The 21,483-nt window shown below is 38.2% G+C and overlaps 1 protein-coding gene across 2 annotated transcripts in view; it reads left to right on the forward strand.

The window, feature by feature from the left end:
* SLC35D1 (solute carrier family 35 member D1) overlaps positions 1-21,483 on the forward strand; it is a 43,095-nt gene that overhangs the window by 14,467 nt on the left and 7,145 nt on the right. The window contains exons 9-12 of one of the 2 annotated variants that reach the window (XM_081057474.1): positions 7,628-7,695; positions 9,080-9,158; positions 11,735-11,807; positions 12,830-12,912. In XM_081057474.1, coding sequence (XP_080913600.1) covers positions 7,628-7,695; positions 9,080-9,158; positions 11,735-11,807; positions 12,830-12,912 — 303 coding nt within the window. The remainder of the gene's footprint in view (positions 1-7,627; positions 7,696-9,079; positions 9,159-11,734; positions 11,808-12,829; positions 12,913-21,483) is intronic. The other variant, XM_081057475.1, reaches the window with a different exon arrangement.

Below are 21,483 nucleotides of genomic sequence, written 5' to 3' on the forward strand. Positions count from 1 at the left end.
TCTCTCTCTCTCTCTCTCACTCTCTCTCTCTCTCTCTCTCTCTCTCTCACTCTCTCTCTGGGTTTTTAAAAAGGTTATTCAAGGTTCTCAAAGTCCTGGGTTTACTAGAAACCAAGGAACTGATATTTCAACATTTTTTTTAAAAACATGTTTTCTAACTTTAAAAGATTCTCCCTTCTTAAAAAACGATGTGTCATGCGAAAGCCAGCTTACTCTTAATAAAAGATATCTAGTTAACATAGATAAAGGCCACGCAAGCATCAGATGACTAATGACTTTCCAGTGTCAGTTAGGACAGACTGTGTTTGTTTAAACTTGTTAGTTGCTGCCTCCAAAAGGGAATGTTTGCAGCACAAAGCTAGTGATTCAGAGTCACGGGAATTGGACTCTGGCTTTCTGACAGCACACTTTGCTAGGTGTTCTCCTGTAGGGGTAGAAGAACAGACCCCTTGCTGTAGGTCTCACAAGGCCAGTACTGTAGGCAGTGGTACATTGTATAATGTCTTCATTATATCACTGGTTAAATTACATGGCTCAGATGAGTTTTATAGGAAAAGTTGCTGTACAAATCATCTACCTAGAGGTGTTTCTTACTAAGCATTGCTGAGTAAATAATGAGGAATTTTTAGGCTGCGGGTTTTGCCTGTCTAGAGTTCTTCATCATTTCTGGGTGACACTGGACCAAACAGACTGATTTCTCATACCCTGAATTATTCTTTCCACACAGAGACGGGTCCCTTCTGCTTTCTGGTCCTTACGTACCAGAAACGTATCCTTACGTATGCTTCCTTCCCATACGTAAAGCAAGAAGGTTGGATCACTTATTTTTTACTTATGAATGACTAGCTCTTTCTCTTGGCCTGTATATTGTTTGACAGAGTAATGTTTTTAACCATTTTCCCCTTTGATGACATGCCTTTTTCAAATAAGAGTAAGTGACCCGTTGGTAAACTGGAGTGTGTAGTTTTGCCGTGATTAATGGGTTTTCCATAGGTGGCAGAGCCTAATGAGCAGGTAGTGAGGGTATCTGGGTTCTGATTCCTTGTGTGAGCGAGGGGCCGGAGGCAGAGCAGGAGTGGTAGTAGATGGTTCCAGTAGGTACTGCAGAGAATAGGGTGGGAAACCCAGGACCGCTGGCTCCGTGAACTCGTCTCATGTTCCCCAGGTGCGGAGGGAGCCATGCAGATCCTTTGCACCACTGACATTATCTTCTGCTTTAGCAACTTACCCAGCAGTTTACTTTCTTGGATAAGGATTCACTTTTTTCTACATAGTGTTTTTTGGGGAAATAATTTTCAAACTAGAATTGTATCATGCATCAACCTTTTTCTTTACCATGAAGTCCAAAGACCAAGTGGTGTGTTTATTTTTAGACTTTCTACTCAATAGAGAGGTATCAAAAACATGTAAGAAAATGTCTCAGTCATGATTTGGATTTTATTTCAAATCTCAAGTAAATCGGCAACTCTGCTTAGCAGATTTTCCTAGGGGTGAGAATGGTTGACTCAAGTGCACATTGAAATTACTCCATGCTTCTCACAGCATTAGGAGTGGTGAATTGATGCTGGTATTATACTGTGCTCATTGCAGTATTGCCAAGTAGTCACACCACTTTGTAGCTAAGCCGAGACATAGCTCAGACTGTTCACCAAGACAGCATCCAGACAGCCACACTCAGTCGATGACAGCTGGTACGTAAGACAAATCTGATTGTGTTCCTGAACTAGATTTTATTGATTGTGTTATTGATTATGCTATGTTAGTGCCTAATCTTACTTAGATACTCCCTTTCTCTCTTAATGTCCTTAATCAAAGCAACTAAGGAACACATTTTTTGCCTTAAACTTCTTTTTCCCAAATATTTTTACTTAAATAAGTCTTATTCAAACCAAATGCCTAGTTTTAGGAAGTCCATCTAACCCATTTGTCTCCTGATTATGCCACATTCTTTTCATGCCTGTGGTGGTATTAGCCTGTGGCATTACATTACACCACCAGCACCTATAGAACCAGAGACTTTATTCAAAACAGAAGGAAAGCCTACGCCAGCATCTTTGTATGTTCAGTCTGCAAGCACAGCTACCACTCAGCAAGATTGAAGATTGCAGGCCTGTGACAGCCCATTTAGTTCTGTGTGACACAGAAAGACCAAGCACATCATTTTCTTCACAGTGACTCTTTATGAGCTTTCTCTAGAGGCAGAAGTTTTGTTTTGTTTTTAATTGTTTTTTTTTCCTGTTCACTGTGCCTTTTTCCTTAGGGAAAAGAAAAATTCATTTGCAAATCTTATGACTGAGAGATAACAGTGGTGGAAGTTTAAGTGAACAATAATCTCTTCAATACAAAATATGTACATTTTGTATACATTTAAAGTATCTGCATTTCATTCTCTCTTTTGATTCTCACTTTTCCACAATTGAAATATAGGTAGAGCCTAGAGAGGTTAAATGTCTATGCTGGCGTCACAGACAATTAAGGGAAGAATTAGAATTAGAACTCCTCAGTGATCCAATAAAAACAACCACATGGAGCTATCTAGGAGAAAAAAATTCAGAACACACTGCCTTGCCTTTGGTTTTCCCCAGTAGTGCAGATGGAAAGATGATAGGTTATGGAGCTGAAGAGGCTCCATAGGCACTTATTAGCTGCATAATTGTGTGAAAGTTACTTAACATTTCTGAGCCTGAAACATAATAGGCACTTAATAAGCAATAGCTTTTGGGGGAATATAATCAATAATGTTGTAAAGATTTTGTAGGGTGTCAGATGGGCACTTGTCTTATTAGGGAGACCATGTAGATGTGCCATGTAGATACCTGACCACTGCACTGTACGCCTGAAGCTGAAGCTGAATAACCTGAATGTCAACTATGATTTAATATATATGGTCACAGGATGTGGAGTACAGCACAGGGAATAGAGTCAATGGGATTGTAACAGCTGTATACGATATCAGAGGTGTAGTAGATTAGGGGAGGGGGTTATCACTTTGTGAGGGGTGTAAATGTCTAACTAGTACATTGTTTTATACACCTGAAACTAATAAAAAATAGCAATAGCTTTTACTTTTTTTTTTATGGTAAGGAGAGTGGACTCCATTGTACAGTTAGGGTCATATTTATCCTATACTTTCAGATGGCTCCTGCTTGTTCTGTTGCAGCCAGAGATCCATTCCTGTGGCAAAGCAGAGGAATGCAACGGGCTGTTTATGCTATAGGCTGGCTTTCTCCAGAGGCAGGCCGAGTACATAGGAAAGAGACTTATTTTTCTATTTTTCAATTTTATATAAATGGAATCATGTCCATGAGATTCATTTTAATATTATACAGATATAGTTATTATGGTCCAAAGGGGACTGTGCAGTATATATTTGAGGAATTTTTCTCAATAACATGTAATGCTCAGTGTGTAGAATCTTGGGCTTGGAGATACAGACTCAAGTCCATCTTGTATTAGCTGTGTTACCTAAAGTAAGTCACTCATTGTCTTCTGGGGATAACAAGGCTTGGCCTTTCCACCTCACAGGCTTGTGGCAGTCAAATGACATGATGTATGCAGAAGCACTTCGTAAATTCTAAGCATTCCACACACATAAGGCAGTACTTCTTAATTGCCACAGTTTGTTCCTTCATTATTAGCAAACCCAACTAAACCATCTTCAGCTTGGTGCCTTCACCGAGGCCTGCCATGGGCCTGGCACGTGGTTGGGACTTGGTAGATGTCAAATTGTATATTTAGATTAGAGAAGATATTTAGAGCTAGAGGAGGGAAGGAGCTCAGGTGTATGGAGAGGTTTATTTGGGTCTTTGACAAATAACTGATTACTTTCCACTCCTACTTCACTGATAAACAAAAATTAAAAGTAATGTGTATATGAAATAATTGACATGGTTTGTTGAACTAGACCTTCATGTCAGGCGTTGTATCTATGTTGTTTTTAATTCTGATAACCCTGCAACATAAGCCTTATTCCTCTTTTTATATATGTGGAAACTAATGTTCAGAGAATCGTCATGGTCCAACTGTGCTAACACCTTGATCTGGGACTTCTAGCATCTGTAACTAAGGAATTTCATTTCTGGTGTTTAAGTCACTCAGTTTGCGGTACTTTGTTATAGCAGCCCTTGCAGTTAATACAGAAAGGACCATAGACCTTAGTATAGAGCTAAAGCTATAAAACTAGGAGAAAGTCTTTGTGACTTTGGGTTAGAACCAGGTTTCATGGAAAACTCATAAAAAGCAGGAATTATAAAAGACAAAATTGATAAATTAGACTACAATCCAAATTATTATTTTTTTTTCAAAAGGCACTATTGGGAAAATGAAAAGGCAAGCCACAGACTGGGAGAAAATACTTACATAATCATATGTATTTGATTAAGGGTTTGTATCCAGAATATATACATTTTTAAAAACACTTTTACAACTCAGTAATAAGAAGACAAATAACTTGAATAAAATTTGCAAAAAATTTGGACATTTCACCAAAGAAGCAATGCTGATGGCAAAGATGCTCCACCTCATTGGTCATTAGGGAAATGCAAATTAAAATTAACAGTGAGATACCATTTACTTACTAGAGTTGTCTCAAACACAGAGGTGCCAAAAAAATGTATACACATTTTAAGAAAGGAAAAAACTGTATTAAAATTGTAATACTCAATATAAACTGATAACAAAAGATGAATACAAGTCATATGTATACATTTTTTTGGCACCCCCCGGTAGTTCCGTGTTAGAATGTGGGGCAGTGGGAACTCTTTCATACAGTGTTGGTGGGGATACAAAGTCCAGCTACTTTGGAAAACAGTTTAAGTTTCTTATAAAGCTAAAGATAGATTTACTAAAAGAACCAGCCATCCCATTTTCTAAGTATTTACCCAAGATAAATAAATACATGTCCACAGAGAGACTTGTATTCAAAGGTTCAGTACAGCTTTTTTCATAACAAGTAGTCATGGAAACAACCCAAATAAATGTCTATTGACTGGTGATTGTTGTAGAGCCATAAGATGGAATACTAATCAGGAATAAAGATGAATGAATTACTGATACAACAGCATGAATGAATCTCTCAAGCATTATGCTGTATGAAAGAAGCCAGATGTAAAAGAGTATATAGTATACAGTCCCATGTATGTGAAATTGTTGAATAGCAAAACGTTGGTAACATACAAGTAAAGTAGCTGTAAGATTGCCAGGGGCTATAAATGAGGGGAGGGGATGGACTGTAAAGGAGCAGGAGGAAATTTTCTAGAGTGGTAAATGTTTTCCCCCCAGCTTTAATGAGATATAATTGACATACATTGTGTAAGTTAAAAGTGTACAATATACAGATTTGATACACTTATATAGTACAAAATGATGGCCCTGGTAGCGTTAGTTAATACTTCCATCACATCACATAATTGCCATTTTTCGTGGTATGAACATTCCAGGTCTACTCTCAGCAGCTTTCAAGTATACAGTACAGTACTGTTAACTATTATACCATGCCTATACATTAAATCCTCGGAACTTACTTATTTTGTAACTGGAAGTATGTATGTAGCCTTTGACCAACATCTTCCCACCTCTCAGCCCCTGACAATCACAATTAATTCTACTCTCTGTTTCTCTGAGTTTTGCTTTTTTAGATTCCACATATAGGTGAGATTATAAAGTATTTGTCTTTCTCTGTCTGACTTGTGTCACTTTGCATAATGCCTTCAAGGTCCATTCTTGTTATTACAAATTGGCGGATTTCCTTTTTTCTTATGGCTAAATAATATTCCTGGGTGTGTGTAACATCTTTATTCATTCTTGGATAGACTCCTAGGATGTTTCCATTATTTTGGCTATTGTAAATAATGCCTTAATGAGCATGGAAGTGCAGTGTCTTTTTTTTGAGCTCCTGATTTCATTTCCTTTGGCTATATACCTAGAAGTAGAATTCCTGGATCATATAGTAGTTCTATTTTTAATTTTTTGAGGATCCTCCATACTGTTTTTCATAGCGGCTGTAACAATGTACACCCTACTAGCAGTGTATGAAGGTTCCCTTGTACCCTTGCCAGTACTTGTTATCGCTTGTCTTTTTGATAATAGTCATTCTAACAGGTGTAAAGTGATATCTTATTGCGCTTTTGATTTGCATTTCCCTGGTGATTAGTAATGTTGAGCACCTTTTCATGTACCTGTTGACCATTTGTATGTCTTTAGAAAAATGATCAGTTCCTCTGTCCATTTTTTTAATCAGGTTGTTTGTTTTTTTGATGTTGAGTTATGTGAATTTCTTACAGATTTTGGATATTAATCCTTTGTCAGATATGTGATTTGCAGATATTTTTTCCCATTCATTAAGTTGCCTTCTCATTTTGTGTATTGTTTCTTTTACTGTGCAGAAACTGTTTAGTTTGATGTATTCCTTCTTATTTATTTTTGCTTTTGTTGTTTGTGTTTTTGGTGTCATATCTAGAAAAAATGTTGTCAAGACCAATGTCATGTTTTCCCTGTTTTCTTCTAGGAGTTTTATGGTTTTAGGCCGAAATTTCTTTATCATGATTGTAATGGTGGTTACGTGACTATATACATTTGTCAAAACTCATTGAATTATACAATTAAAATTGGTGAACTTTATTTTTGACATATTATGCCTCAACAAAGAAATAGCCATGAATAAACAATGTCTACCGCCTGTCAAGTACTAGGAATATGACTAGATAAACATGATGTTGGTCCTCCCCCCAGGAAGCTCCCACCCTGTAGACACGGTGTAGAAAGACAGTTCTGAGAGAGAAGAGCCTTGTAGGGAAGTATATCTGCTGAGGCACAAAGGACGGAGTTCTTGATCAGGGAAAGCCCCACAAAGGAGCTGCTTGACCGTTAGTTTGATGGGGGAACGCGAGTCAGATAAATGTTGTAGAGAAGGGCATTCCAGGCAAAGGCATGTGAGTGTGAAACTGCATGTTACGTTTTGTAAACCGCAAGGAGCCCAGTACTACCAGAGCCTGGAGTTGTGAGATTCATGTCAAAGTGGCAAGAGTTGAAGCTGGACAAGTTGGCAGAGAGGTAAAAGGTGGAATGTTTCTCAGATTTACTTATCAAACTCATAGTGCAAGAAAAAATAATGGATTTGAGAGAGAAACTCTCCCTTTTGGGTGAGAGATGAGATGACCAACATGTTCATTCTTGTCTCCCCATTCCTTTGCTTTGGGCTTAAAAACAAAACAACGACAAAAACCTTGCTTTTACAATCAACTATTTTAAAAGAGTAATTCTTCCTAGACAGACCTCAGCTGAATTTGTGTCCCTAAGGCTGTACTTGAGATTTCACCTTACAGTGAGGAAATACGTTTTAATGTTTTAGGAAGCCTTTAATTCTAGTCTCTGGGAGAACTGCTGAGGTTTGCCGGATGTGGCTTGCGCCTTCAAGCAAATACCAGTTTCTTTGTACCAACAGGGAGAAGTACAAAATCTCCCTCACATTACTTTATAGAAAGGAGACAACCTTCTGAAACTGCTTATCGTTTCAACTCCATATATATATGGAGTTGAACATCTCTATCTTTGAGTGATGTGGGGAAAGGTATGTATGCGTATGTATGAGGGCCTGCTCTAAAATCGAATGTTTTCTCATATATTACAGGCAATGGATTTTGAAGGCTGGGCTGACACCCTCTTTCTTCTGCAGTTCACCCTCTCTTGTGTGATGGGGTAAGCCTTTGCCACCATGTTAGCAGATAGTTTTCTTAGAGAAATGTGTTCTAGGGTCCTTTTGCCTCATTCCTCAGTATCCTGTTCTGTCTCTTGAGTGTATCAACTTAAGATAATTAAACCTTCAGATTCAGCCCCTGGGAATGTGCCCTCAGGGCAACTAAACTGATACCAAAGTCTTGCTTAGAAGGATGGAGAAAAATGAATATCCATTAACCTAGTATGTGATAGGCACCATTATATTTCAACATTATTTTTCACCATTATGTTTCATGTGTTATTTTATTTTATTTCTACATTGACCAGTTGGCAGATATTGTTGTCCCTTTACCTATGAGAAAGCAGGATCAGAACAAAAGCAAATTGTCTAGGTTTGCACAATTGGTAGATGGTAGTGGCAGCCCTTGACTTTAGGGCTGGTTGACTCCACAATACCAGGTGTCTGTCTTTTAGAAGAGTATATGGAGAAAGCTAGAGAGTACCTGTAAATGTGCCTCTTCTCTGCACCTCCATATTTCCCTAATGCATTTTTCCCCCAACCAGTTAGTTCAGTTCATATTTATGACTAGATCTTACTCATGCTAGGTACATAGTGAGTGGATGCTTCAAAATTAAGTTGACATGGTGCCTTAGTACTGAGTACTTAGTACTCAGAAGCCTCGTTGTAAATCTGGGAGTTCCAGCTGCTGCCACTTAGTTATTAAGTGAGCCTCTTAAAGTAGTTCTGATTTGTTTTTCTTCCATCCTTGTGAATCTCTTTTGCCTTCACCCTGGTCCAGAGGTCATATGGTCCTAATAGGAGGTACACACCTGAACCAGGGTCTGTGAGCACAGAGCTTTTTGTCTGGAATAGGTGAATTAGCAGGAATATGATGCAATCAGAATACTCATGATTATGAATGATTGTTTCAAGGTGTCAGTGAAGGTAACTGGGAAAAATGCCTGGTCAGTAAACGGACATATGTTTCTTTTTAATGAATTTTTTGCAAGTCTGAAGCTGTAGTAAAAGCAGCAGTAAGGTAGGGAAAACTCACAGTCAGTGACTATTGTGTTTCCCCGAAAATAAGACCTAGCCAGACCCTCAGCTCTAATGCATCTTTTGGAGCAAAAATTAATATAAGACCTCATCTTATTTTACTATAAGACCGGGTCTTTAATATAATATAATATAAATAATATAAATATAATGTAATACTGGGTCTTATATTAATTTTTGCTCGAAAAGATGCATTAGAACTGATGGTTCAGCTAGGTCTTATTTTTAGGATACAGGGTAGAAGGTGCTACAGAATGGGCAACACTGATTGTTTCTCTTGGCTAGAGATTATTATAAAGTAAGCAACTGGATCTCACTTACAGGATACCTTTTCCGTTTCCATTCCAGGTTTATTTTAATGTATGCCACGGTACTCTGCACTCAGTATAATTCTGCTCTGACAACTACAATAGTTGGCTGTATTAAGGTGAGCTGAGAAAATACTGTTATCTTTCGGGTACCTGCTCTATTTGAAAATTGTTCCTCTAAAATAAGTCTGGTTATGGCCTTAAGCCATAATCTGTATTTCCTCACATTTTTTTGTTAGTTTGACAAATTGTGATGGTTTCTGAAACAATCTTTAAGAACTCAGGGAGGGCACAATCTCTACTTTCAGGCAACATAGTTCAGAGAAGCATGGAAAAAGGAGAATATGTCATCTTAGAGTAGAGGAAGAACTAGGCCTGTTTCTGATAGGGCAGATGACTAGCTCAGTAGCGAGAGGCCTGTCCCTTTAACCCCTAATGAGAACTGTTCTCTGCTTCACGGAGTTCTGGCTGTTTTGCAGGGGAAGGATGCCTGCCAGAAACTAATCAAGAGAGTTTTCCTATGCCTGAGCCAAACCTTAAATGGCCCACTTTTAAAAGCTGTGTCTGACATTTCCAGTGATGTCATTTCCTCCTGATCCATTTTATTTGAGGGAGGATGGTCTGTCTTCCGCCAGAAGAGCCAAGTTGACTTGAATATTGGACTGAAGTTAGTGGCTTTAAGCCTCAGGCCTCTTTTATCCGACTTTGTGATTCTAGTGCTTTGAGATCCAAGAGGCCACAGCATGCCTGAATTCCAAATGAATTAGCAAGGTAGGCTGGCTTTCTAACACAGATAAAACAGAGAGAGGTAGGTCCTCAGTCATTTGGGGAAAAGAGTACAGTTGTCCTTGGAACTTCCTTTCTGATGTCCCATTTGTCAATATCATGTTTCCCCGAAAATAAGACCTAGCCGGACCATCAGCTTTAATGCATCTTTTGGAGCAAAAATTAATATAAGACCCGGTATTATGTTATATTATACCCGGTTTTATATTATATTATGTAAGACCCAGTTTTATATTATATTATATTATACCCAGTATATTATACCCAGTATATTATATTATGTAAGACCTGGTATTATATTATATTGCATTATTATATTATATCCGGACTTATATTATGTAATATATATTATATTATATAAGACCTGGTATTATATTATATTATTATATTATACCCGGTCTTATAATAAAATAAGACTGGGTCTTATACTAATTTTTGCTCCAAAAGATGCATTGGAGCTGATGGTCCGGCTAGGTCTTATTTTCGGGGAAACACGGTAGTGAGGGAAGGGGTTGCAGAGGTGAAGTTTTTATTGCTCTCCTATGTTTCCCATTGCACCCCCAATGGAGTGGTGGCCACCCGACCTTATTTTAGAAACTAAAACTGCCAGGGTTGCCAAAAAAATGTACACATTTTAAGAGGTGTTATCTATGTATTACTTTTTGAAGTTGAATTACAGTAGCAATGTGTAGTATGACGTTCGCTCAAAATACGGCGTTAATTTAAATGAATGCTAGCGTCATTCATTGTATTACAATTTTAATAGTTTTTTCCTTTCTTAAAATATGTATACATTTTTTGGGCACCCTCTGTATATTTGGGTTTAAACTTCAGAAGGTCTGTGACTTCGGATCATGGAATTGGAGTGTTTAGTGTGAATAGAATTCTAAATTAAGCTATAACAAGTCAGTTGTGTCAATTCCCTCTCTGAGTTGAAAGGCCTGGCTGGCTGAGACCTATTTAGCCTCCCAAAATAGCTCTCAGCTCTGTTTCAGTTTCGTAAAGCAAATGCTTTAAGAGCAAAGTAGATGGCTTTCATCTTCAGAATAAGAACAGCAAGAACATGAGAGACAAGGCAGTTGGTGCCATTTGGCCAAGAAGAAGGATGGTGCAACAGGAAGGCCTATGTTTCATTTTAGTAACTAAATCTATTTGCTTAGAATTTCTTAGTGTACTTTCTTTATCATCATCAGCATGGGGTACAAATACAGTCCTGTTCTCATTAACATAAAGTTCAGTGCAAAGTCTTTTGATGTTTCCTCCTCCACATAGAGCCCTATGGACTTAGATCAAAGCGATACGTTTTACTTGTAGAGAGAGGGAAGAAACTGGGTTGTCTGATTAGTTTATAGGCGCTGTTGCTTCTCACTGCCTTTGGCATCACTGTTGAGGGTCCTACCTTCTGACAGATGTCTGTACAGTGATGCACTTGCTGTTTTGGGGCCTCACAGGCCACAGGGGAGCATCTTTCCTTAGCCTCCAAGGTATCGTTCCTCCAGGGGCTTTAGGCTTCCGTCTGTGCTTGAGGATCCTAACCCCACAAACCCTTGGGTCAGCATTCTTTGTGAAAATTACTTAGGATAACTGGTTAAAAATGGAAGTTCCTAGGCCCATCTCAGATATACTGAATCAGAACCTCTAAAGTAGAGCCTGGAAATGACCATTTTTAACAAGGTTTCCAGGTGATACTCAGGGATAGTCAAGTTTAAGAATTGCCGTCTTAGTTTTGAGCTACCAACAGAGACTCTTCTGTGCTTCCTGGTTGGTTCTGCTTTGGGGGCATTGGTGTCTTTTCCTGATAGCAAACCTTGGTTAGAATGCCCTAATGTATACTTACACTTTTTCTAGTTTTTGATGGGTTTTGCTCAATAAGGATTGGGTTCTCTATCCTTTCTTTCCCTTTCTGAAGTTCCTTGGGCAATTTGTGCGAATTAATCTACCTTCACCCTGGATCTCTGAGGTCCTGCTACACATTTTCCCAGGTTGCTTTCTGTTATGTGGTACTTCATTTTATTTTTTTCCCCCTCAAGTAATAAAAAAGATATGCTCTAAGGTAATTTGCGCTCTCTGTAGACTTAGAAGAGGCTGACATAATTTTGAATGCTCAAAGGGCACTCCATTATAAAAATAATTTTGAAGTTTGTTTTTGAAACACTAGAGCACTTTATTTTCTGCTTCACAGGCCTAATCTAGGAGAGCCCAGGTACTAAAAATGTTTGTGGCATTTACCATTTATGGCAGTTGTAAAAGCAGAGAGGACGGCAATGACTTATGAATGTGAAAGAAGGGAAGTACGGGAAGAACTGAATAATAGTTTAAACTTTGAAAAATGTTATGTCACCTTTGTGGTCTGAGGATAATTAAAAGGGAGCCAGATAAGCAGAAGATGTTTACACCTTGGAGTTAAAGGGAGACAAGAGAGGTGATTTTAGGTATACTACTTTGAGATGACTTCCCATGTGATTTTTTTTTTTAAGATACCAAGGAAGATTCCTCTAAAAACTGTCTTCATGTTGGTAAACTCCCCATTATCTCCTTTATGTTTTTCAAAATAGAGGGAAAGATCCTTGCATATAAGCTGGCTTTCCTTCACTCTCCCCTCACAAGTCTACAATTACCTTAATGGGAGGAAAAAGCATTCTTTTCTAAGATTGCTAATTGTACCTTCGTGTTTCCTACCTCTACTAACTGCAGTGTTTCTCTATTTAGGTTTCTCATGTCAGCCCCTACCATGGGACAGAGAGAAGTTTGATATCTTTTTAGTATTTTTCAATATTGGTGAAAGCATTTAGCTTCTTGAGAGAGACTGGGAAAGGCTAATGTCATTGTTTCCTTATTAGTGTTCTTGCTCATACGACACTCATCTTAGGATAGGCGGGTCTTTGTTATTGTCTGTTGGTTTTTGTATTCTAGGGATAGGAATTTGGGTTATAGTGTGAATGGTTATATGGATATTGAAAAAGCTCAGTTAAACCTATGTAACAATATATTGCCTTTTTTGTAGAATATATTAATAACTTATATTGGAATGGTCTTTGGTGGAGATTATATTTTCACATGGACAAACTTCATTGGCTTAAATATCAGGTAAGTAAACATATTTAAATGTAATGACAAGTGGGATTTGGATACTCAAATTATGTCACAGTAAGGTTGGGCTATTTAATGGCAACTTTGTTCGTTTATTAAACATTTATGGAGTGCCTACCATGTACTGTATTTAACATCTTTAGATAGTGCTTTATAAAAAATGGTTTCATATTTTATCTACAATATTTGGGGAATCTTTGCTGGAAGTTCTTTTACTTAGCTTTCAAAGAATAATCATTTATTTATTATCTTAGATAGCAGTCTAGTTCTCAAGAAAATTCAGAGTTAAGAGTACCAGCTCTGTTAGAAATGCTTTATATGCGTCTGACCTTGGACATATCACTGCATTTCTTTAGACTTTATCCTCATCAATGATGAGGGTGACTTGTACAAAAGATCTTTCTTAGTTCAAGAATTTTGAATATCCTGGTTTTAAATATTATTTATATGCTTACGAATTCTCAAATTTATATTTGGGCCAGACCTCTGTCCTGAACTCAGACTTGTATATGTGAGAGACCACTTGACACCCAGATGTTATGTCCAAGACTGATCTCCTTTTATTTCCTCCAAAGTCTGTTCCACCCAAAGCTTCTGCATCTCAATTGATGGAGACTCCAGCCTTTCCATTTAAAAACCTTGCAGTAATCCTAGACTCTTTAGTCTTAATATCCAGTATCCATTGTGTTAGCAAATTCTGTTGGCTCTACCTTCAGAATAGATCCAGGAAAGGATCCCTTCTCACTGTCTGCATTACTCCCATCTTCATCTAAGCCACCAGCATCTCTTGCCTAGATTACTGCCTTGTCTTCTATACTTGTCCTTGATTTAACTCATTCCCACCTCCACCCCCAAGCAATTCTCAACAGAGTAGGCAGTAATGTAGAAGGTAAGTCATTATAGAATTATAGAATGTACATTATAGAATGTAGAAGGTAAGTCAGAATATGTCACTCTTCTTTTTACCCTGCACTCCCACCCCATGGCTCTCCAGTTTCAGCTCCTACTTCTCTTCTCCCTCACTCGACTTCATCCATACAGACCTCCTTGCTGTTCTTTTAGAATACTGGACATGTTCTCACTTCAGGGCCTTGGGACAGATGATTTCCTCTACCTGGAACACTGTATTGCCAGATACTTACATGACTGACTCCTTTATGCCTATATATTTGTGCTCCAGGGTTACTTTCAAGGAAGTCTACCCTGACCACCTTATTTAAAATTGCAGCCTGTTCTTCCATTTCTAATACTCCCAAACACTCTTATTTTGCTTTTGTGTTTATCTTTTCCAGAGCACTTTCTAATATACTATATAATTTGCTTATTTATATTTATTGCCTGTTTTCTGTCTCCCCTGCTAGAATGTAACTTCCATGAGGGTAGGGATCTCTGTCTATATTGTTCACTCAAGTTTCCTAAGCTCCTAGAATGAATCCTGGTAGTTGCTCAATAAATATTTGCTTGATGAATTCTACCTGGATTTGTAAAACAGCACTTTGGAAGCATAACTCTGTACTAGAATATGGTAGTAGTATTTTTCTAATTTGCAGCAAACTACATAACCTCTCTGAACTTTTATTTCTTCAAATGTAAATAAATGATAATACCTATTCTACCTTCCTTATGGATCAATGTGAGAATTTAACACTAATATCAATAGGTTAATAATTCATTGTTGCCCCTTCCTTGACATCTATTGTTGTTTGTCTTTTAGAGGAAAAGTCATTTGTTATTTGTGGAGGTAGGAGTTGGTGGGAGGGTGAGTATATATGCATATGTATACGTTACAATTGCGTATTATAGAAGGAAGATGAGTAGTTGAGTCTCAGACCTTGTTTGGAGTTGCAGGTGCGATGCTTGCCATCTGTAAGACTTTGATTTAGTTGTTTATCTTTTCTGAGCTTCAGTGTTCTTATGTGTTGGAGATGAAAATGCCTATCTCTTTAGAGTTGTTAGAATGAAATGATTTACTGAGTGTAAAGTACCTATTCACTGCTTGACATCTATGCTTAGTAAATATCTGTTTCTTTCATAAATATGTATGAGAAAGAGCCAAGATATAAGGAGCAACATGGTCAATCAGTTCTGACTTTGGATGTCGCCTGAGTTTCATTCATTTCTAAAAATCTGGATTAAAGAATCATTATGACACTATATAGACCTGACTCAGAGATGCTTTGATTTTCTTTTTGTCCCCTTCAAATAAATAACCCAATAGCCAAGATGAAGTAAAAGCTTCTGTTTGCATTTTCAAATCTCTGCAGCTCAAATCTCTTATAGTGTCTTATAAGAAAGGTTAGGTATCTTTTTTCACATTGAAAGCTATTTAAAATAATTTTTTAAGTGCCTGAGTATGTTGGAATGTTACAACCTATGTCAACCTAACATGTATCAAACCAACATCTTGAAAATTCTCCCAGTGTAATACTTTTAATAATTCGTAATTGCTTTCACATTTTATTGAAATAAAATTTATGTGCCATATCTCTTTAATCCCTGTTTTATTATAAGGCTGTGGTGAATAACTGATGTAGTCAGCCAGTCAGCATTTAAATTATTTGCAGCTTTGGGATTAGAATCCAGGTGACCTTCTGTTCAAATACTATTCCCATGTGCTTTTCAGCTTTTGTAAAGGAAAATACATACAGTCTGATTTTTTTTCACTTTTTCTCTTTAAAATGAAAATTATGGTTTTATTGTTTACATTTTCTTGACTTATCTTCCACTAGTTAGTAAGCAGACTCATAGGTTGTGCACATTACTTTTTTTTAATGTAAAACCAAACTTAAAGTGGCTATTTACTAGATTTTACTTTGATTAGAAATGGTGTCATTCCATCTTGGCTGACTTTTGTTTTTGAAGGAAATCACTAAGTGAACAGTATTCTTAAAGGATTCTATGATTAAACCCAGATATATCTAGCTCCCCTCCATCCTGCCTAGTTTCTTTGCGGTTTTAAGAAAAGTTTAAATAGCCCTCTGTCTGGTATGATTCAAGTGCAGGAAGCAGGAGGTTTGCATTGGTTGCTTCTCAGTTCCATTCAAATTTGGTTCTGTGATTTAAGGAGGCTCTTTTTTCAGTAGGGCTCTGTTGAGAACCTGGTTGTCTTCAACTCCGCTAAATGCCTTTTTCCAGTGGCCATTCTCTGGAGTGCTCATCCAAGCCCCAAAAAGCAACACAGAGGGTGGGGAATATAGTAAAGGGTAGTAATGGAACATGAGTCTGTACTTCTGTTAGTGATGGGCTCTGGCCTGTGGCTTTGACCTGAGAAATGTTGCCTTTCCAGATAAAATGATATTATCATTCTCGTAACTGCCCAGGCTGGAATTCTCAGAATCTCCCGAACTCATCCTTATCTTTGATTTTTTTATTCTTCCATTTAAAAAAATATAGTTTTAAGTACTGTACAATTCAGCCCTTTTAATATACAGTTTTATGAGTTTTGACAAATGCATACAGCCATATAACTACCACACCACATTCAAGATGTAAAAAATTGTTTTATCCCCCCCAAAATATATCCCCTTATCCCTTTTCATTGAACCTCTTCTCCTACCTTCTGCCCCTAATAAGTATCTGTTTTCTATCCATATATTACCCAAAATATCATATAATAATGCATAATATTATGTAGCTTTTAGTCTGACTTCCTTCATTTAACATATTACATTTGAGATTCCATGTTGCATTTGAGATTTTATATTGTTGCATGTGTCAGTAATTTGTACCTTTTTATTGCTAAGTATTATTCTGTTATGGATATATCACAGTTTGTGTATCCATTCACCAGTTGAAAGACATTTGGGTAGTTTCCAGTATTCAGCTGTTTGGGGTTTTTTTTGTTTTTTTTTTTTTTATTAGCTGCTAAAACATTTGCTTAGAAGTTTTTATGTGAATGTAGGTTTTCATTTTACTTGGGCTAAATACCTAGGAGTGGAATTCCTGGATTGTGTGGTAAGTGTATGTTTATAAGAAATTTCCAAACTGTTTTCGAAAGTGTCTGTACCATTGAGGTTATCCTGAAACTCCTAGGCAGATAAAATGGTTCCCATCCTGGCTAGACTTCGGTGACTAAGGTACTTCTATTTTTAAAGTCTGTGCACAGACCAACACTTACCTGATTATAGAAAGGACATAAATAGGTATCTGTGAAGGCAACAGATAGAAAGTTAATGTTTGTTGAGTACCTAGTAAATGATGGCTGCCTTTATAGTGTAATCTCATTTAATCATCTCCTAGTTCACATGATAATGAAATTGAGATTCAGAGAGGTGAAATCACTTGCCCAAAGTCACACAGCTACCATAATAAGAATCAGAGTTGAGATTCTAACCCTGATCTGACTATAAAAATATGCCCCCTGATTTAGCCCTGTGAGAGATTAAAATGACCCCTCTTTGTTTTGAATATTTCCAAAGTCTCCTCGCTTATTTCCTGCCTTACCACTGATTTGTCTTTATTCTCCTGTCTCCCTTTGCACACACGGTAGGAATCAGAATACCCTTTCTGTACTTATATTAAAGGATGACTACTTAGTGCATACAAAGCCGTAGACTCATTTTTTTTTTAATTTATTAGTTTCAGGTGTACAAGACAAGGTAATACTTAGACATTCATCATTTATATCCCTCACACTGTGAACCCCCCTCCCCCTATAGACTCATTTTTATCTTTAGGAAATTTATTATCTAGCTGGGAAGATTCATTGATTCCTAAACAAATGCAAGGTAGGTACTTGCCAGGTACCAAACATTGTTTTAGGCAATGGAGACAGAGCTGCTCTCAAAACTGATCAAAACCCTTGCCCTTTGTGGAGTTTTCTTTCTAGTAGAGGAAACAGAAAATGAATGAAGATATCAATGAGGGAATTATTTGCTGGTGATAATGTTAGCTGTGACAAATAGTGCTGGAGAAGACTAAAGCAAGGCAGGGGGTATACAGAGGACTGCAGGGAGTGGGAGCACTTACTGAGGTTACATGTTAGGTGAAGACCTAAGAAATGGAGGGAGGGAGCCACATTGATTTCTGGAGGGAAGGGCAAGTGAAAAGGTCCTGAACTGGGAGTGTGCCTGGTGTTCAAGAAACAAGGAGGCCAGTGTGGCCGGAGTGGACTAAGTGAAATGAGATGGGGTGGAGGGGCACGTTAGGGATTACTTTTAAGAGATATGGAGGATTTTGAATAGAGGAATGACATGATCTGATTTTGTTGTAACAGGATCACTCTGGCCACTGTGTTGAGATTAGACTGAAGGAGGAGGGGAAGTGTGAAAGCATTATGTTAACAGTAATGGCTTTCATTTATATAAGGATCATATAGCATTTATAATAACGTTAAGCATTTATGTGGCATTAATAGCAATGATGAGGCACTTTTTTTATACACGCTCTCAAAAGAGCTTGCAGCAGCTGTTATCACACGAGTGTCACAAAGTAGCTATCCAGACTGGCCCTAGTAAAACAGGTTGTGGTAGAGTCGGAACTAAAGTCACACAGAGAGTTGCTTGGGAGACTTCCTAGAGGAAAGGGCCTTGAGCAGTAAGTAGGATCCGGAGAGGTGGAAAAGAGAATGGTGGGCACTGCGTTCCATTCACTGGGTTCTGCGTGAGCAAAACTGGAGCTGGAAATGTAGACGTTAGATGGATGAGCAGTAGGTACCCCGGTACGATTAGAGTATGAAGGATTTCCCAAGGCTAATACTGGAAAAGCTGGCTTTGCGCCCAACTGTGAGGGGTCTCTAATATCTCATAACAGAGGAAAACTGAATACCTGACTAGGAAAACCCTGAGAATTACTAATAAACTACAGAGAGTGGAGGTGAGGTCAAGGCTTACTCACAATGCAGAGAAGGCCCAGTTGGAAAGGCCTTACTACACTTAGGACCTCTTGATTTTCTGGGTGAATGGGTGTATAGCCATGAAGATGAGGGGAAGCAGCAACTGCCCAAACCCTTTTCTTCTACTTTTTGGCAGTATTAGGACTTGGTGTGCCTTGGTACTTTGACTTTTATCCCTATTGGATATCTACTGTATTCTAATTAACCTTTTGATTGTCTACTGTATTCCAGTTACCCTGTTATGTAATTTAAGTATATATAGTGTAATTAAGTATATATACTGTAATTTAGTTACAATATATAATTTACCATAATTACATATTGCTATATAAATAAATTATATAATTTAATTCTCACTTCAGTGCTTGCTGTAAGAGTGGTATTCTAATCACTATTGACAAATGAAGGAACTAAAGCTTTGACAGTTTAAGTAACTTGTCTCACATCACAGAGCTTTGTAAATGTCAGAGTCCTCAGTTAGATGCTTTTTACTTTTCCCTGTGTCGCCTCTGTGTTTCTCTTTATTCAGATTAGAAAGCTCTGGGTAGTGATAAATACAGAGGCAACACAGCCCTGCTTTATTTGGCTGGTGAGAAAGATGAGAAAAGGCTGCTTAGGAGTTAAGAATGATTGTCCCTGGTCACTGTAGGAAGAATGTACCCAGAAGCCCGTCTTACGTGGCGAGAAAGGTGTGTATTAGGAAATAGCAGAAGCCAAACTGTCTTGCTTCATAGGTTTTGGAGTGGATTGACATATTTTACATATGGCATAGAGAAGGTGGGGTCTAGTCTAAGAGGCAGAGCTACCTGGCTAGACACAGGAACAAACATGTCAGCTACCAGGAGAGATGGAGACAGCCTGGACCTTGGGACTCTTGCTTCCTGGCCATGAAGTTGCTCTATCGCAGGCATTTTTAGTACGTGTGTGTGGAATGGCCGTCTCATTGTGTGCAGCTGGTAAATCATGTGCATGGCTGTAGGCCGAGGAGGTAGATTGTGTTTGCACAGCTTTGGGAGGTCAGAAGTGGATCGCAGCAGAGCAAGTGGCACTGTTTAGTACTTTTCACTCAGTCTCGCAGTATTCTAGCTAGGCCTGTCTGCAGGGCACTGGAGGTTTGTCCTTCTCGTCTGTAGGTATATCTCCTGGCTGTGTCTGCCACAGCAGGTCTCAGTGACTTAATAGTTGGTAGTACTGGGATCTGAATATTAGGCAAATGGAGAATTGCTTGATATTTTAAGAAATGAATATTTAAGATGGTCGAATATATAAATACCAATTCCAGAGTACCAGACGTCATCAACTTTAATGTGAATGTGTATGGAGCCAGTAGATTAATGAGAAGTTCATTTTTTTGAAGTAGTAGAAGGTTCAGAATCATTTGGTAGTGATATCTAAAAATTCAGATACAGGTTCTCCCCTCAAATAAAAAAAGAAGAAAAGAAAAAACTCTGGGTTCTTTCTTTCTTTTCTCCATCCTGTTCTCAGTTTCCCTGCATTCCCAAAACTGCTAGGAAGCAATTGAATAGCACAGGTTTGAACTGTGTGGGTCCGCTTACGTGTTAGGTGGGTGCAAAAGTAATTGTGATTTAAAAGGTAAAATAATTGCAAAAACCACAATTACTTTTGCACCAACCTAATACAATACTGTAAATGTATTTTTTCTTACAATTTTTAAAATAAAATTTTCTTTTCTCGAGGCTAGTTTATTATAAGAATACAGTACATAATACATATACAAAATATGTGTTACTCGACTGTGTTATCAGTGGGACTTCCAGTCAGTAGTTGGCTACTAGTAGTGATATTTTGGGGGAGTCAAAAGTTAATGTACGGATTTTCAACTGCGTGAGGGGTCAGTGCCCCTAACCGCTGTCAACTGTATATTCCTTTCCAAAGCATGAACTCCTCACTGCTTGGCACATGGTATCCTTGTCTATGAATATTCAGTTCTCTTCAGGTGATTCAGGGATGGCCATCAAGTCGGGAATAAAGATGAGATGAAAGATTTTTTTATGTTGGAATTTGTGAGAATCTGAAAGTCTGTGGTCTTTATTCTCCAGAGTCTAGAACAGTAGTCTCTGTGTTTTGGGTTTGCTCTGGTTATGTGGCAACAGTGTGTCCTCTCGCATCAGGTTAAATCTTATTACACTACCCTGCCTTTTGTCTCGCCTCTGGCTAGTAAGCATCAGAGCTGACAGAGAAGCCGGGACAAGGGAATATGTATTTCCTGATTGATACGTGCCAGGAGTAGGGCCAGCTTCTTCCTTAATCCTCAAGCCTAGATGGATAGTATTATTCTTATTTTATTTATACAGAAGTAGTATCTCAGAGAAATGAATCATTTGCCTGGGGGCACAGGAGTAGCATTATATTTAAGATTTGAACCAAGACCTCACTCCAGCGTCCATGGTTGTTCGTTACACTAACTGCACACGCAGGAGTGTAGGGCCCAGCATCACCATAAGGACCAGGCCTGGAGTAAGTCCCAGGGCTTCCTGTCTTCTTGGATCCTGCATCACTCTGTTATTTCTGTCCATCAAAGATTGTCTTGACAGCAGGAAAAGAAAGAGCATTGCTGTGTTTTAGGTTGTCATGGGAGGCGGAATCTAGAGCAGGATAGGATGACAGAAAGGAGGAGCAGTCCTTCTACCTTGTGGGCTGGGGTGGGGTTGGAGGCAAAGGGAAACTTACTGTCACGTAGATGTACACGGGAAACTCAAAGAATTTTTAGCTTC

Source organism: Rhinolophus hipposideros (genome assembly GCF_964194185.1).
Source record: "Rhinolophus hipposideros genome assembly, chromosome: 8".
Taxonomy (NCBI): Eukaryota; Metazoa; Chordata; class Mammalia; order Chiroptera; family Rhinolophidae; genus Rhinolophus; species Rhinolophus hipposideros.